The sequence below is a fragment of the Chlamydomonas reinhardtii genome, chromosome 5 (genome assembly GCF_000002595.2).
Source record: "Chlamydomonas reinhardtii strain CC-503 cw92 mt+ chromosome 5, whole genome shotgun sequence".
NCBI lineage: Eukaryota > Viridiplantae > Chlorophyta > Chlorophyceae > Chlamydomonadales > Chlamydomonadaceae > Chlamydomonas > Chlamydomonas reinhardtii.
In genome coordinates, this window is record NC_057008.1 from 2,797,974 (window position 1) to 2,813,139 (window position 15,166).

The 15,166-nt window shown below is 60.2% G+C and overlaps 3 protein-coding genes across 5 annotated transcripts; 1 reads left to right on the forward strand and 2 right to left on the reverse strand.

Moving 5' to 3' along the window:
* Positions 1-8,208, reverse strand: CHLRE_05g237250v5 (uncharacterized protein). The gene is made up of 11 exons (XM_001697684.2): positions 8,003-8,208; positions 7,522-7,778; positions 7,074-7,205; positions 6,379-6,589; positions 5,623-5,846; positions 3,747-4,004; positions 3,201-3,404; positions 2,807-3,004; positions 2,509-2,592; positions 1,947-2,050; positions 1-1,713 (listed from the first exon to the last, which is right to left on the reverse strand). The coding sequence occupies exons 1-11, from the start codon at positions 8,010-8,012 to the stop codon at positions 1,176-1,178; spliced, it is 2,220 nt and encodes a 739-aa protein (XP_001697736.2). The 5' UTR covers positions 8,013-8,208; the 3' UTR covers positions 1-1,175.
* A 108-nt stretch (positions 8,209-8,316) lies between these two features.
* CHLRE_05g237283v5 (uncharacterized protein) lies at positions 8,317-10,832 on the forward strand. 2 transcript variants are annotated; one of them, XM_043062287.1, is made up of 4 exons: positions 8,317-8,852; positions 9,546-9,663; positions 9,822-9,945; positions 10,149-10,832. In XM_043062287.1, exons 1-4 carry the CDS (start codon positions 8,782-8,784, stop codon positions 10,280-10,282), a joined length of 447 nt encoding a protein of 148 aa, XP_042924850.1. In that variant the 5' UTR covers positions 8,317-8,781; the 3' UTR covers positions 10,283-10,832. The 2 variants fall into 2 exon arrangements, with proteins under 2 accessions (XP_042924850.1, XP_042924851.1); XM_043062286.1 differs by lacking the exon at positions 9,546-9,663.
* A 158-nt stretch (positions 10,833-10,990) lies between these two features.
* Positions 10,991-14,986, reverse strand: CHLRE_05g237350v5 (uncharacterized protein). 2 transcript variants are annotated; one of them, XM_043062289.1, is made up of 8 exons: positions 14,692-14,986; positions 14,102-14,235; positions 13,846-13,882; positions 13,372-13,425; positions 13,041-13,120; positions 12,559-12,625; positions 12,273-12,333; positions 10,991-11,951 (listed from the first exon to the last, which is right to left on the reverse strand). In XM_043062289.1, exons 1-8 carry the CDS (start codon positions 14,782-14,784, stop codon positions 11,821-11,823), a joined length of 657 nt encoding a protein of 218 aa, XP_042924853.1. In that variant the 5' UTR covers positions 14,785-14,986; the 3' UTR covers positions 10,991-11,820. The 2 variants fall into 2 exon arrangements, with proteins under 2 accessions (XP_042924853.1, XP_042924852.1); XM_043062288.1 differs by having other exon boundaries at positions 13,729-13,882.
* Positions 14,987-15,166: the final 180 nt, after the last annotated feature.

The window sequence follows — 15,166 nt, forward strand, 5'->3', positions numbered from 1 at the left end:
GAGGCTGGTGGATGGAGGCGGACTCACGCCTTCAGAGAAACAGGCCGAATCCTCGTTTACACTGGACGGGCGGCACGTGCCGTTGCATGAACTGTAACACAAATGAGCAGTTGAGGGAATTGGCTTCGTGTGCCCCACGTGTGCGTGCATGCATGCGGGTGGGAAGCGTGCAGTTGGGGGCAGCTGCTTGCGTTAGGTAACGCACATGCGTCCCGCATGCGCCATGGCATGCGTAGTACTGCACGCAACCGGCATATGTGCTTCACGCATGCGTATGGCATGCGTTCGGGACGCATGCGTACATCCAGAAAGAGTCGCTGCGGCCGCTAGCCAACACCAGCATGCGTACAGCACATGCTTTTCACGCGTTAAGCATGCGTTTGGGCCATGCGGCACGCATGCTAACGCATGCTCTAACGCATGGACCCGTCGTGATAGTACTTTTTCACCGCCTTGGCATCCAGGGCCACCACCTGCTTGCCAAACGTGCTGATTGGAGGCCTGGTCCTAGAGTGAACACCGTGGAGTTGGTTCCGGACGGGGTCCTTTATTCAGGTTGGCTACTTGGTGTTTCGCCAAGCTCGACAAACTTATTGCCGTGTAGCGTTACAAACCGCCGGCCCCAAACGACAATCCCAATCTCTCAAAACCGACAATAGCCTCCACTCATGCCTTGCTTAAGCAGCCTCGCAACTCACTTGCGGCCCGCAGCGGCCTTCATACTACGGCCTCCTAGCTTGGGCCGTACAGTTCCCGATAACCCCACCAAGTCCGCCGTGCCCGCCCAAGCCCGCCCAGGTTGAAGTTGCAATAGTGGCCGAAAGTGCTGCCAGTACTGGGTGTGTCGCATGCACGTAGCGCCTAACGGCAGAGTCCAGACAACCACGCCGCGGTGCCCACGGGTACCACCACATTAATCCGCGGCGGCGCCAGGGGGGGCGGGTGGGTTGTCACCGTCCCGGCAGAGGGACGATCCGAAAATACAGTACAGAAGCACAACGGTGGATAAAGCGCCGTGTGCTCCTGACGCCTACAAGACCCAGCTCGGTCCGGCCCCATGCAGGCACGTACCCGAGCGTCCTGCGCCGTGCGTGACTTTAACGCAACACGGCAGTTACGTCGCAATAACTAGACTTATCTCCACTGCGCTGCGATAAGTCAGCGCTTAGTCCTGACTAGCTGAACCGAACCGCCGCCTGCGCGGAGGTCATGACGCGCATGAGGTTGAGGCGCCGCACTGCGGGCGCGGGCAGCATCGCCCGCGTGTGCGGCACCACCGCCTTGCCCGCCAGTAGCAGGCACCGCCGAGCAGCTGATAGCGCACCGCTGCTGGACAGCAGGGCGGTGTGCGCCTTTGAGCAGCTGCTGCCCGGCCAGCAACCGCCAGTGGCAGCAGGTGTACCGCGGCCGCTGGCAGGGTCCCCGCCTCTACCGGCGCCGCCACTGCCGCTGCCGCTGCCGGCGCTCAAGTCGCTGCCCGCGCTGGGGGCGCTGCCGGCGCTAGCGCGCTCCTCCTCTCCCTCCGCGGCAGTAGCGGCGGTAATAGCAGCCGCCTCGATGGTGGCCGGCTGCAGCTTGCTCATGCAAGTGCGCACCTGCTCGGCCAGCGCGCCCGCGCTCATGCCCAACATGTCGGGCAGCGCCATCATCACCTGCAGGATGTCTACCAGGCCCTGCTGCTGCCAGTGGTGCGCCAGCACGTTACGGCACAGCCTGCGGGTGCGTAGATGCACCACGGATGTATGCATGTGTTACAAGGGGCATTCGACGCATGGTCCCAGATACACGAGCAGTTGGCCTTTCCAAACCTCCCACCCGCCCGCGCCCAAACATCCAACCCTCCTGCCTCCAGCCGGCATGCTCTGCTGTGCCGCGGCATCACAACAGGTGCATAGATGCCACCTAGTACGCACGCCTGACACGTACGCCCTCGGCGGCCTGCCTACCGCAGGAAAAACACCAGGTAGTCCAGGTCGCTCTGCAGCCTGTTGTCCTTGCCCCCCAGCTCGTACCAGGCGCGGCTGCCCTTGTTGTATGGGGACTCCAGTGCCTACAGAGGGCGGACGGCGCACACGCACATGCATGGCGCAGGTGGGCTGGGTGCGGTGCGTACGGCATGCCATCTTGTTCTGAGCCGATCCAAAACCCCACTGCTGCTGACCAGCAGACACAGCTCCCTAGCTACCTGTATGGCTCCCAAGTGCTGCAGCGGATGTGCATGCATATGGCAGGACGATGATCATATCACACACACGCACACGCACACGCACGCACACACACACACACACACACACACACTTACGGGCGGATCGTTTCGTTTCGTTTTCTCTAACACACACACACACACAGAGACACACACACACACACACACAGCGACACACACACACACACATGCACAAGCACAAGCACACACACGCGCACACGCGCACGCGCAAGCGCACGCACACATACACACGCACACGCACGGACCTTACGCTGCACACACCGCTCCCACCTTGCCCCGCTTACCTTCTGGAACGCGGGCAGTGCCCCCCAGCGGTCAGCTGTGCTCACGCCCTTGGCGCCAGGCAGCTTCGCCTTGGTTGCGAACTCCTGTGAGTCGCTCGAGCGTTTGGGAGTTACAAAGTGGGTGGAGCGGCGACCGCAGCACCAGGAGCAATCGAGGCGTTGAAGCAGCGGACAGCGCAGCGCGCGTGTGTGTAGCTGCAATAATGTATAATAAGAGGCAACGTGGCCAGTGCGATGGTGGTGGCGGCGAAGCTAAGGGCTTACTGAGTGCTGTGGTAGGATGACGGACAAGACCCACCTTCAGCATGGCGGTAAGTTCAGTGGCGCCGTCGACGTGGCTGGGGAAGCCCTTGGGCGGGCGGCGCTGCCCCACCAGGTAGTCCGCCACCTCGCCCAGCTGCAGTATCAGCCAGCCCCACTCCAGCTGCACCAGTGTCAGGCCCTCCCCCAGGCCCGTGAAGCTCGTGCGCAGCTTGCCGCCTCGATCAATAACCGACTGTTCACAGGACAGCAGCATCAATTGCACACGTGCGAAAGCATCTACATTGGTTCGACACTCATGGGATGACGTGACGGAATCCAATGCGTGCCATGCAGTACACCCTGCAGCGCCCTGCAACACACGACTGAATCCCCCCGCCCCCCACGCACGCGCGCACGCACGCACGCACACACGCACGCAACATACACACCCGCAGCAGCAGCCGCTGCATGGGGTCAGCCAGGTAGTAGCGCCCGTGGTCCGTCTTCAGCATGTACGGCTCCAGGAAGCGCCAGATACCCCGGCTCGGAAACCCCGTGACCTGGGCGCCCAGCACCACGTTTGCCAGGTCCAGCACCCGGCGGCGGTCCTCGTCAGACATGTGCGCCAGGGCCAGGTTCCACTCCTTCACCGCCTGAATTGGGATGGGACGCAGGCTCAGGCTCAGGGCAAGCGTGCAGGAGTGACGTCTGGACGCACAGGTGCACGTCTCAGTGGCCAGGGCTTTGCATCATCATGTATCACCAGGCGACACGTACGGTGTGCGGCATACGTAGCACACATGTCTTGCCCACATATTGTGATTTGATTGAGCACGTAACGCGGGGGTGCACAAGTACAGCGCCGGTCCTGTTCATTATTGCTGCGTGCTAGGTCAGGTCGAGACCAGCCGCCGGCGGGGCAACCTTGCTGAGTTGAATGCATGTGAATGCCACCAGCCACACAGCGAAAATGGGCAAGCGGGCTGCGTGCTCACCTCCTCAAACAGCTTGTTCGTCATGAATTCGCCCACAAACGTGGTGATGTCCACGGACGTCTCCTCATCGGCCCACAGCTCCAACATTGTCGTGAACAGGGCCGGCGAATTGCCTGACCGCTCCAGCAGCGCCGTCAACTGCTGGTGCTCCGCCTGCCCCACGGCCTGCTCCTGTTGCTCCGACAGGCCTAGCTGCTGCAGGCTGTGCACCACCAGCTCCTGCATCAAGTGTGGCGGGACTGAAGCGGGCAGGTGCACCTGCGCATAGCAGGCCGATAAGGCATGCACACGTATCAGAAAACCTGCACTCGACTTGCTCATCACGCCCGCAGAAATAGTATGGCAGACAGACTGGCAGATACACAAAATAAAAACAGTGGACACGCTAACACACACACACACACATTCATCTGTCCATTTGCTTAGCAGAGGGGCCGGGCTTCGTTTGCCTTGGTACTCGGGGTTTTGTTTGTCTGTTTGAGGCTGTGTGCGTGCCGTTAGGTTTTCCGCTGTGAGTGCCGGGATTGTTCTCCCTGGCTGGGTGGGTTGTATTGGGTTTTGGGTTTGGCGTGGGGCCGTGTCCGGATACGCCCACCCCCCCTGCTCTCGTGCACTGCTGTAACGGATGAAACTGCTACCATGTTTTGCCTGCCTCTTCCTACCGACGCGGCCTCTGCGGCCGCAAGCATGCACCGTGGGAGCGGGGGACCCTGCCAGACTACGATGGTTTTTACACACCCATGCAATTGTGAAACACGCCAGCGCAGTTAATCAGCCGCGCGCGCTCTGCAGCCGCCGCCCGCCACCACACCATGCAGCTCTGCCTCTACTTGTGTCCTCGCCGCCCCCGCTTCGTTCTCCTTTCGCTTTGCACTTAGTGGGCGGGCGGGGACTGTGTGTTACATAGCCTGCCTGTTGCACGCCGCCTTATCTCTCGCCTATGCTCACTTAAATGCCCTTGACATTTCGCGCCACCGCTTCTCTTTCGCTTTTGCTTCCTCTGCTGCTCGTAGGTGAGAAATCAAACAGCGGGCGGGGCTCGGGCATGAGGCGTGCTGGGTAAACGTTGTAGGCGCATGCAACGCATGTGAGGCATGCCGGGGTCGGATCGTGCGTCGATCGCCCGGTGGGGGGTTACAGGCATTTGCAAGTAACTATGACTATCAGGGTCGCCGCGCGCGGAGCTCGGTAATATTGGTAGGTATCGGTAAGTAACTCCATTGGGTGGCTAACGGGCGTTTCGTTTCGTTCTCTCTAACACACACACACACACACACACACATACATCGCATACACTGTCTTTGCGCAACGTTTTCCTTGTGCTCTTTAACACACACACACACACACACACACACACACACACACACACACACACACACACACACACACACACACACACACACACACACACGCACGCACGCACGCACGCACGCACGCACGCACGCACGCGCGCGCACACACACACACAGCGTCAAGCCTGGTTCAAGTCGTGAACCGGGCACTTGAATGGTGGTCCAAAGAGTTACTTCGCTAGCGGGGAAGTATGGTTGGTGGGGCTTACACCACTAAGCGGTAACTCGTAGGCTTCCAGAACAAACACGGGCGGTGTGCTGGGTTCTATCCGTTTTGTTATGCAACATGTGCAACATACGCATACACATGTGTGTGTCATCTCTTGTTCTCAATCACCACACGCGCACGCACATACATGGTCCGCATCGCAGTTTGCTTCCCCGTCGCCATTGAACCTGTTTCGTGTAGCGTAGTTCGGCGTGTATATCTGTTTGACTGATGCCTGTTGCCGCTATCGTCACGGCGCATGCCATCCACCCTGCCACAATCCGCCTCTCTACTCTTCTCCTTCCCAGCCGCTTACCGGCTTAATCTGGTTCAGCGGCGCCGTGCCGTTCACGGGCATGGCCGCCAGTGATGTCCACACTATACTGCTGCCCGTGAACGCCCACAGCACGTGCGGCGGGGTGTTGATCAGGAGCCGGCGCAGCACGACGTCGCGGATGAAGGCGATGTCCCCCCGGTTCAGCTGCTCCTGCCCTCCAGCATTGTCATACGTGGTGGGCTGCAGCAGCGCTTGCAGCTCGTCTGTGTTCAAAAGACGTGTGTGTTACTTAACGTAACGGAATGCTCCCGGCCGACACTTGGTGTGTGTATGCGTGTGTGTGTGTGTGTGTGTGTGTGTGTGTGTGTGTGTGTGTGTGTGTGTGTGTGTGTGTGTGTGTGTGTGTGTGTGTGTGTGTGTGTGTGTGTGTGTGTGTGTGTGTGTGTGTGTGTGTGTGTGTGTGTGTGCGTGCGTGTGTGTGTGTGTGCGCGCGCGCACGTGCGTGCGTGCGTGTGTGTCACGGGGAAACGAGGATGACTTGCGTACACGTTTTAGCAAATGCACCTGGTCGTAATCAATATGTACAACGTCATGCAATGCCCATATATCCAGCTGCTGGCACCTCCCAACCTGTACCCCTACGTACCCATCAGCACCAGCACGGGCGTCTGGCACCCGCCAAACCGTACCCATCAACACCAGCACGGGCGTCTGGAAGCCGCCAACCTGTACCCCTACGTACCCATCAACACCAGCATGGGCGTCTGGAAGCCGCCAAACCGTACCCCTACGTACCCATCAGCACCAGCACGGGCGTCTGGAAGCCGCGCTCGAACAGCTCCGCCACTGCGCGGCCGGCGCGCGTGTCCATGCTAATGCCGCTGGGGCCGTCGGCCAGGACCGCCTGCGCCTTGCGCCACTCGTCATCATTGACCCGCACGTCCGCCTGCACCGCCCACTCCACAATCATGCTCAGCAGGTCATACATCAGCGCGCCGGCGCCGTTCTGCAATGGGGAGGAGGCGCAATGACTTTAAAGGGGACATGTATGCACACCAATGGGGCGTGCTACCCCTGCCGGCTCCAATGAAAATACCCCTTGCACCGCCCTTGCACGTACACGCTCCTTGCATCTGAGCTATACAGCTGAGCTGTAGCACGCAGGACGCCTTCAGCAATGCTCTAGAGAGCAGACTGTCCCCAGACAGTGCCGACCCGTCTACCGATAGCAGAACCTGTGCAGGGCTAGTGCATTGTCCCTGAAAGTACCGACAGCCGGTCAGTTAGGACTATTTGAAGTGCCGCCGGGTGTACTGCACTCCATGTATGTAGCGCCCATCGCGAGGCACAAACCAAATTCCAGTCACTTGCTAGGACAGCCATAGCCTGCTGGACACCTGAGCGTGTCATATCATAGTACACATAAATCCATACGCGCCACAACATGAGCACACCTGCACAACATAAGGACACATGGGTCCCATACTCACCCTGCGCTTTAAGTCCATGCAGTTCATCCGTAGAACTCGTATGCCCTTGAGGCGATGCCCGAGCGGCTCCCGGGCTAGCGCCTCCGCCAGCACGGCGGGCACCACCTCGTTGAGTGTGTAGGACTTGCCGGTCTGCAAAGCGCGGGTTTTGCTCGGCAAATATATATATCGTGGACTTCAAATTTTTAGGATCAAACGGCGAATTCACCTAATACGTAATGTCCTTTAAGTGTGAGACTATTTTCCCTCAATGGCCCGCAAACATGGACGCAAGTGAGGCCCGCCCGCTGGTAGGTAGGCTGACAGGCTGCTGCTCGCCAGTCCTCGTCTTTTCTGCGCCCGGCTGCGGCAAACCGCTACGCGTGCAGAGTGGCTTAGTGGGTCATCACGAGGCACGCGCCCCCTGCCCTTGAATCGCCTTCCGAACAAGCATATGCTGTAGACACACCTTTATGAGTCCCGAGACCACGAGGGTCCGGAGAGCGCTGATGCGCCCCTTCTGGTCGGCCCGCCGGCAGCGGGTTGCCGCCCATGACCGGATGCGGTGCACGGCTTGACAGCTGTTCGCATCCAGGTAGATTTGGGTAGGGCGGCCATCAGGAAAGCTGATCTCCCACACTTGCTCAGTCGGTTTGCCATCCTTGTCGTTCCAATCCCGCAGTTGAAGCTTCGGAGCATTGCGCTCCAAGTCGAAGCGTTGGCTTCCTGCCGTAGGTTAGGAATTGGCGGGGGGTGGGGGTGGGGGGGTTGAACTGGGTTCGGCACACGCACTGGCCCCCCACTGCCAGGTGGCAGAAACCTAACAGCCTGGACCAGGAGACCACAACACTGAAAAGGGCAAAGCAAGGCGTGACTGATCTCGCAACCACGAAGAAAACATAAACTCCAACCGGAGCCTGATTCTCAACGCCTGCCAGTTATGGCCTCACCTGCGCTCATGTCGGTTTACTCCTGCTGGGGTGCCTCGGATATGTTCAAGATCCCAGTGCCAGGACATTGATATGAGCGTTCTTAGGCAGGTTGTAACCGCAGAAGTTATTAATAATGTAAAACTAACAAAAATGCCGGCGTGCTCCAAAGTGCAGAGGGCGCAGCTGCTTGCCGCCGGCTTTGAGGCTAGGATATGAGCTTGGATTATGATTAGGCAGTGGTACGGTTGTGGATTTATGAAGCTGTTGAGCCCGCGACCTCAGCAGCTCGCAATACATGAGACCCATGCAGGCCTGCTTTGCTATGGCCTATGGGCGTCCATACCCTTCCGCCTTCGTAGACGCTCGCGTCCACACCAGGCGTGGACGCTATACATTATGCTTGCGTAGTATGCTGGCGTATGCTCGCGTCCACACCAGGCGTGAATGCTACACGCTCGACTATGCTCGCATATTCTAGCCTTTGACACTCTGCTCTATATCTAGGGCGTATAAGTACAAGTCAAGATGCCTGCCCCACGAAGGGGCCCGCGAAATTCCGAGCATGTTGAACGAGAAAGATAAGTTGGCCCGCGACCGCACGGCATCGATGAGCTTTGTCACATTTATCCATTTGGCATCCTGTCTTCGGTTTGCTTTGCTGTGGTATATGCTGCTCATGGCGGAGTTGGCCAGTCTGTGCTGCCTCAGCACGGCCGCGACCGACCACGCTTGGCCATCGGCCCCGCTGCAGCACCAGGCGCTCCCTGTGGCGCCTGGTGCGCGGTTGCACGCTGCGCATGACCGATTACGTCAGGAAGTCCGCTGTTGGCGGCGGGCGGGACCGGCGGGGCATGGAAGGGGCTGGAAGGTGGGGCTGAAGGGGAGGGGGTGTGGGGAAAGGTTTCAGGGGAACGGCGGCACGTACTCTGCCTGCCGTCCACTGCATTCTGTGCCGCATAGGGCTGATATAACGCCTATGGGTACTCTAGTGGAGGTTTAATGACTGGTGCGGCGGGGTACTGGGGGCGCGTGTGGAGCAGGTGTGGCGGGGCCGGCATGCGTGAGGGTGGGGGCAGGGGTGGCACGAGCCCTGGCGGCCGTACGCCACATGCCGTGCCGCACAGGCCTGCGCTTCTGTTTATGAATAGTGTATATCGAAGGCTACTGCTGGTTTTGCGGATGGGTTGATGTGTGGTCATCCATGTGTCCAGGTGTCAGCACTTCTCAACTGTCCGTGAGGGGCTGCGGTCAAACTGTCAGGTCATTATGCCGTCTTGGCTATACGCCGTCACGGGCTGTAGCCGTACGGGCCTCTAGGACGTTGGTGGCGGTTGCTATCTGTGGTGTAGCGGCGGGGGGACAGCTCCCTTGCCGGGTGTGCAGGATGCGTGTCGGGTGCAGTGTCTCGTGCTGGGATTGTCCGCGCATGGCAAGCGCTTATGGCCGCTGGGAGATGGAGCGGTCAGACTGCACCGAAACACTGCCGAGCTTGTCACGTAAACTTGAATAGTGTTGACTTATGTATATTGTATTGTGTAGTAGAGTAATGTGTAAGGCTTAGGAGGCGGGTTGTCAAGCAGTGGGCCCGGCAACATGGCCTGGGTCTGGGGCATGGCGGCCTTCCAGCAGCCACCGTCCGGGTTGCCCAAGAGCCGCGAGGACGCACCGTTGCGATCCTGGTGCGGAGCGCACAGACGCCGCGGCTGAATGCCTATGCGCTGATGTGTCGGCGCGTGCTGTTTTCCTTCTTTTGGAATGCCCATTAAGCTTGCCCTTCTTGACCTTCCACCGTCCCAGTGCGAGTTTGTCTATCGCGCCCACGCGCCCACGCGCACAGGTCGCCTTCGGCCGCGTCCGGGCCGCTGTGCCCATGTCCGTCCGCGACACGCTGCTGGACCGCCTAGGTGACCCGTATGAGGTGGCGGCTGCGGTGCAGGCGGCGGTGCAGGACATTTCGGCAGGTGCGCCGGGTGGCGGGGTGGGTGGCCCTCCTGCTGCTGCCAGCAACATGGGCTTTGGGAAGTAAGGCATAAGCAATGATGAACGCGCCAGCTTGTGCAAGGGTGCGCGGGCAGGCGTGGGCAGGGCGCTGTACACATGGGAGGTGTTCCCAATGCACTCAACGTATCGTCTCCACCTTCATCACCAACTGCCCGCTCCACAGCTGCCCCTCGGCTGCTGGCGGAGCACCCGCACCTGGCGGCCCGGCGGCTATGGTGCGCCGAGCGGCAGCAGCGGCTGCGAGAGGCGCTGGAGGCACTGCACAGCCCCGCGGCGGGGGTGCCCCTGCACCCGTAATAGGCGGGCTCCGGTCGGCCCTGGCATATGCAGGAAGCGGCATGCGCTGCGGTGGCTCCACAGCTTTTTGAGCCCGCTTCGGAACGTAATGGCACCGGCAGCCCACGGCGGGGCCGCCGTGATGGCTGGGGGAGCGGGTGGGGCTCAACCTGGGGGATAGCCCTACCGTACTGTACCGTACGGCAGAATATGCTAGTGGTTTGTGGCGCCCGCAGATGAGGCAGGCGACGTGCAACAGTTCCTTCTCCTTGGGCCGGGAAACGCTTGAAGCTGGTGTTGATTGTTGCTGCTGGTGTGGCCCCAACTGCGTCTGGAGTTGCTTGCTTAGTGCGAGAGCAGGCCTGGCGATGCTATGATCTCGGTCGGGACTTACCAACGGAGATGAACTACTGTAGTTGGTAGACGTAGTAGATTTGCATTGCGTGCTCTTTGGCGGATTGGCGACACGCGGAAGAAAGGGGCCGCCCGTTATCAAGGCAGAAGGTGCAAGCAAGACCCAGCACCCGGGTGTGCAGGAAGTGTGGAATGGTTTAACAGCCACAATGCAGGAATGCACTCACGGCCATTCCGCAGCTGGTGCAGGTGCGCATCGGCTATGCTATCCGCGCGGTGTGGCGTCGCATTGAGTCTGTGTGGTGCTATCGCCTTGGCCGGGCGCCCGGAGCGTGAGGAATGCGCGTCAGCAAAACATCGACACAACCTGCCAGCTACCGTCGGTACAGTAACAGCGCGCGAACGACGCACCAATGCCTTGTCCCTTCTTGCTACGCATTTATGTGGGCACGGGTGGGAGCCACACACATCGGGACTACGCTTTCCTGCCCCTTGCCATGTTCCATCACGAGCACTCACGGCCATTCCTGCTCTCGCTTGATGTGCCCAGGCCTTCCAGCCTTAGGCCCGGATGGCCTAGTCCTGCGCTCATCCGCTGTGCTCCACTCCGGCTTGTGCCTACCTCAACAGGCTCGGCACCTCAGTAGGACCTTTGCGTGCTCCGCGCACGCCAATGCCGCCCGTTGTTAGCCCCACCGCCACGAGAGCACCCGCGCAGCCCTTGGAACCTGAGAACTCTGCCTGCAGCCCTGCACCGATGTGCTCGCTGACCCGTCGCGCGCTCACAAAGACATTCAAATCTTTCCTGAATCCGTGTAACACCGCGTTGCGGCCCCACCAACTGCCCGCCCCTGGTTCCTACCTCCGCTGCCTGTGAACAGCTGTGCACGTCCTGGTTCCTGCTCAGAAGGCGGCATTGCTGGATTCACCCTACCTTCGCTCTCAACCTCCTCGCAACGTAACAGTGTCGCATATGGCGCCTCTTCTCAACGGCTAATTGTTGGCTCATGCTCTGAATCAGCTGATGCTTCTCCTACAAGGCAACGCAGTACGGCTCTTCCTTCTACTGACAAACCCATCTGCTCTACCGCGAGCGCTGCTTGCCTGTCGCCCTTGCTCTTGGTCCCCTCACCCGCCTCCGCTCCCCTTTCTTCTCATGTAAAAGCGCTGTCCCTCACTTCCTCTCAGAAAGAAAGCTCTGCCCCTCAGAAGTCGTCATCGCTGTCGTCGTCTTCGCTCCGCCGTTTCTTGCTGCCCGACTTGGTGCCGCCGCCGCCGCCGCCGCCTGCCACGCCCGCTCGCGCCAGATAGGGCTGCAGCACCACCGAGTTGTTCACTGCAGCAAAGCAACGACGTTGGCAGGTACGGTTGCTTAGTTATCGAATTGATAGTTTGCCCTAGGTAGAGGCAAGGCAGTGGTAGAGGCAAGGCGTGACGCCGCAGTCAAACGCATGCGCGTCAGAATCTGGGATGCAAGCAGCGCGAGGCGCGACAGGCAGTACGCTTTGCCGGCGAAGAGAGTGCCTTGCCCGGCGCCCACGCCCCAAACCAACAGCGTTCTGCTGGATTGCACATCTTGAACGCACGGTGCAACCTTCTCCCATTGTGCTTTCCTGACACGCCGCACATACACACACACGCTCACTCCCTCACTTACCCGCCGCGCTGCCGGTCATGGCCAGCAGGTTCATGGTCTCACCCGTCAGTTCGTAGATGGCCTGAGGGCGAGCGCGGCGTGCGGCAGGCGGTTGGTTAAGTGGTTGGTTGAGCAGGGGTTGGAGGGAGGCGCGGGGCAGGTGGCCCATTCGGGTGCGGTGCAGCAGTGTGCGTGGCGGGCGCCGGGGCGCGGGAGTGCCTGTCCACGCCGTAAGCCGGCTTTAATTCGCCGGGCGCGCCGCCATGCCACTGCTGCTACACGCCCTGACGCCGCCGCCACCACGCACCGGGTCCGCGCCGTCCAGGTCGAAGTCCTCGTACGTCTCCTGGGAGCTGGACAAGTTGTACGTCAGCCTGTGTACGGCAGGGTACGGAAGGCGGGAGCAGCCGTCAGCAAGAGCAGAGGCACCGCAGGCGTCGGACACAATACAAAGTAAGCACAGCACTAACAGCACACGGCGCTGAATGGGAATGGCCGCGCCTGGCGGCTATCTTCCACGGGTCTTGGCATTAGCACTCAACAGACCTCCGCTGCCCCAGGGCCCATCAATCCCCCCGTCCTGGGTCTCGCTTAACTTGAGGCAGTTGCCGGTTACCCGCACTTATCTTCACACACAGCGCAAACCCGCCCCAGCGCAACCTGCTGTCGCACCCCATGAAAGGCTACTACCAACCCCCTTGGCGCGTCACACTCAAGAATACACAGAAATAATTCGCCCCGTGTTTCATGGATCGACGGCCCCCAGGTTCTGGGTCTCGGCTGCCCCACCTGTACAGATTGGTATCGGCGTTGTAGTCCGTGACCACTGCGGTGTACCACTGTTTCTCATTGGCCCACCAGCGGTTCACCTAAGAGGGAGCGGCACGACGAGCGCCAGAGGAGTGACAGGAGTGACAGGGGTTATACCCATGACTAGTTAAGGAAGTGGTAGACGGTAGGGGTGCGGGATAGCGGGCGGGGTATGGGTCACGTGACGCGGCCCTGTGTCAAGAACCACATGACGCGGCACGGCGTCTGGGTAACCCTGATGTGCGGTTTGGGGCGCTGCGTAGGTCGCAACCGGGGCAGACCAGTAAGCGCGGAAAGGGCAAGGGATCACCTTGGCGCCCAGCTTGCTTGGAAGCTGGATGTTGGGTGGCGAGGATGTGCCGTCCTGTGCATGTGGGTGCGTGTGGACAGGCGGGTGCGGCGGGGCGGGGGCAGGGAACGAAGGCAGGGCCGGTGAGACTGAGCAGGGAAGAGTGTGACGGACGCGTGCTCATGCATGCTTGCAAGCTGCACTGCTGCGCAGTGCATGCTGCGCTGCACTCGAGTGCGTGTGGCTGCATGTTTGAGCCTGGCCCGTGCACGTGCATGCGCGCACGTGCATGTGTACACCAGAGGGATGTGCGGCTAGCTGCATGCATGCAAGCCTGCGCCCGGCGCCCCCGGCAAGCCTGCTCCTCAAGCCGCCCACCTTGCCGCCTTTGGATCGGCTGGGCTTGGCGGAGCCTTTTGCCGCGGGCGCCAGGGGCGGCAGGCCTGCCCCCGAACTCGCGGCTGCCCCGGGCGTGCTCGCCCCTTTCTTACTCGCCTTGGCACCGCTTGCTGCAACGTATGTACCACCGCCCCTGCAAGTTGGATAGCAGAAATTGAAGCAAGAATGGGCGCTTCAGGCGGCGCTGGCATTGGCGGGATGGGACAACACTGCAGAATGTTTGGCGGCGGGGGCGCTGGGGGACTTGGGGCACCCCGGGACCAACAGGAGCCCATCGCACCTGGGCCAGGAATACCCGCATGCCCGCAGCAATTTGCTTGAAACACCTGCCCCAACTCAATCCCACACCTACCCTGAAGCCAGCAGCGCCGCTAGCCCGCCCTGCTCCTTGAACCTGGACACCTCCGCAATGACCTCCTTGTTTGTAGCCATGTCAATGTCGAGCGCATCCTTCTTTCGGATGTTCTTGCGGAAATCAAATGATTCCTGCACCACAGACCAAAAGGCGCAAAGGGAATTCGGCGGAGCGCGGCGGGGCGCACGGGATTTGCGGACCGATGCTGGATGGGCCTGCTTGCACTAGGTGTACGGCGCTTCCCCCGGATAGAACACGCCGCTGCTCAATCCGGTAGTGAAGTTGAAGACATATAGCTGTAAACGACACGTGTGCGTGCAATTGGCTTGGACCCCTTGCCTATTGAACAGTGCGTGCCAGTGAAGCTGGGGGCTCCCGCTCCTGGTGTCCATCTACTTCAGTCCAGACAAGCCGTCCACATGCGTCACCCCGCATCACACCAGGCTATCTACACGTGGCTTCTCCATCCCGGCCCCGATCTGGCCCACCGCCAGCGCGCAGAGCCGTGTGTCGGCTGTGCAGGCGCCCAAAGCCCCCACCACCTGTGGTTTCACCGCCCCAAACACGCCGGCGGACCAGCTACTCACTTGCCCTTCCTTGCCGGCTGCTGCAAGGTATTTATGTATTAGCAGGTATGCCTGTTTGCACAGCTCCTTCTTGTGTTGTTCAACGGGCCCCATGGTCGCCATGGTCAAGTGCGAGTGGCCGTGTTATCCAGGTAGTTTTCCAAGAATCAGTTTGTTTACTACTATCAGTAAAACTCACTAGCGACACAACCGTACAAGCGAGCCTGTTCTGAAAGCTGCAGCAAAAGTAAGCAACCAAGCAAACGCGGGGATTACGATGGTTCTCTTGTCCAAGCAGTAAGTTATTTATGCAGAGGTAAATTACAATGCTCGTGAAGCAGGTGCAATGCCTAATGTAAATTGTCTCATCTTCGGCGTGCAACCCCGGCCATGCCACGCATGTAAGGGCGGTCATGTGGCATAATCGTGAGACAATTCGTGCCGTTGCGCGCGGAAGGACGTTGATGCCTAGGCGCTGCGACCGGGCACGAACCCG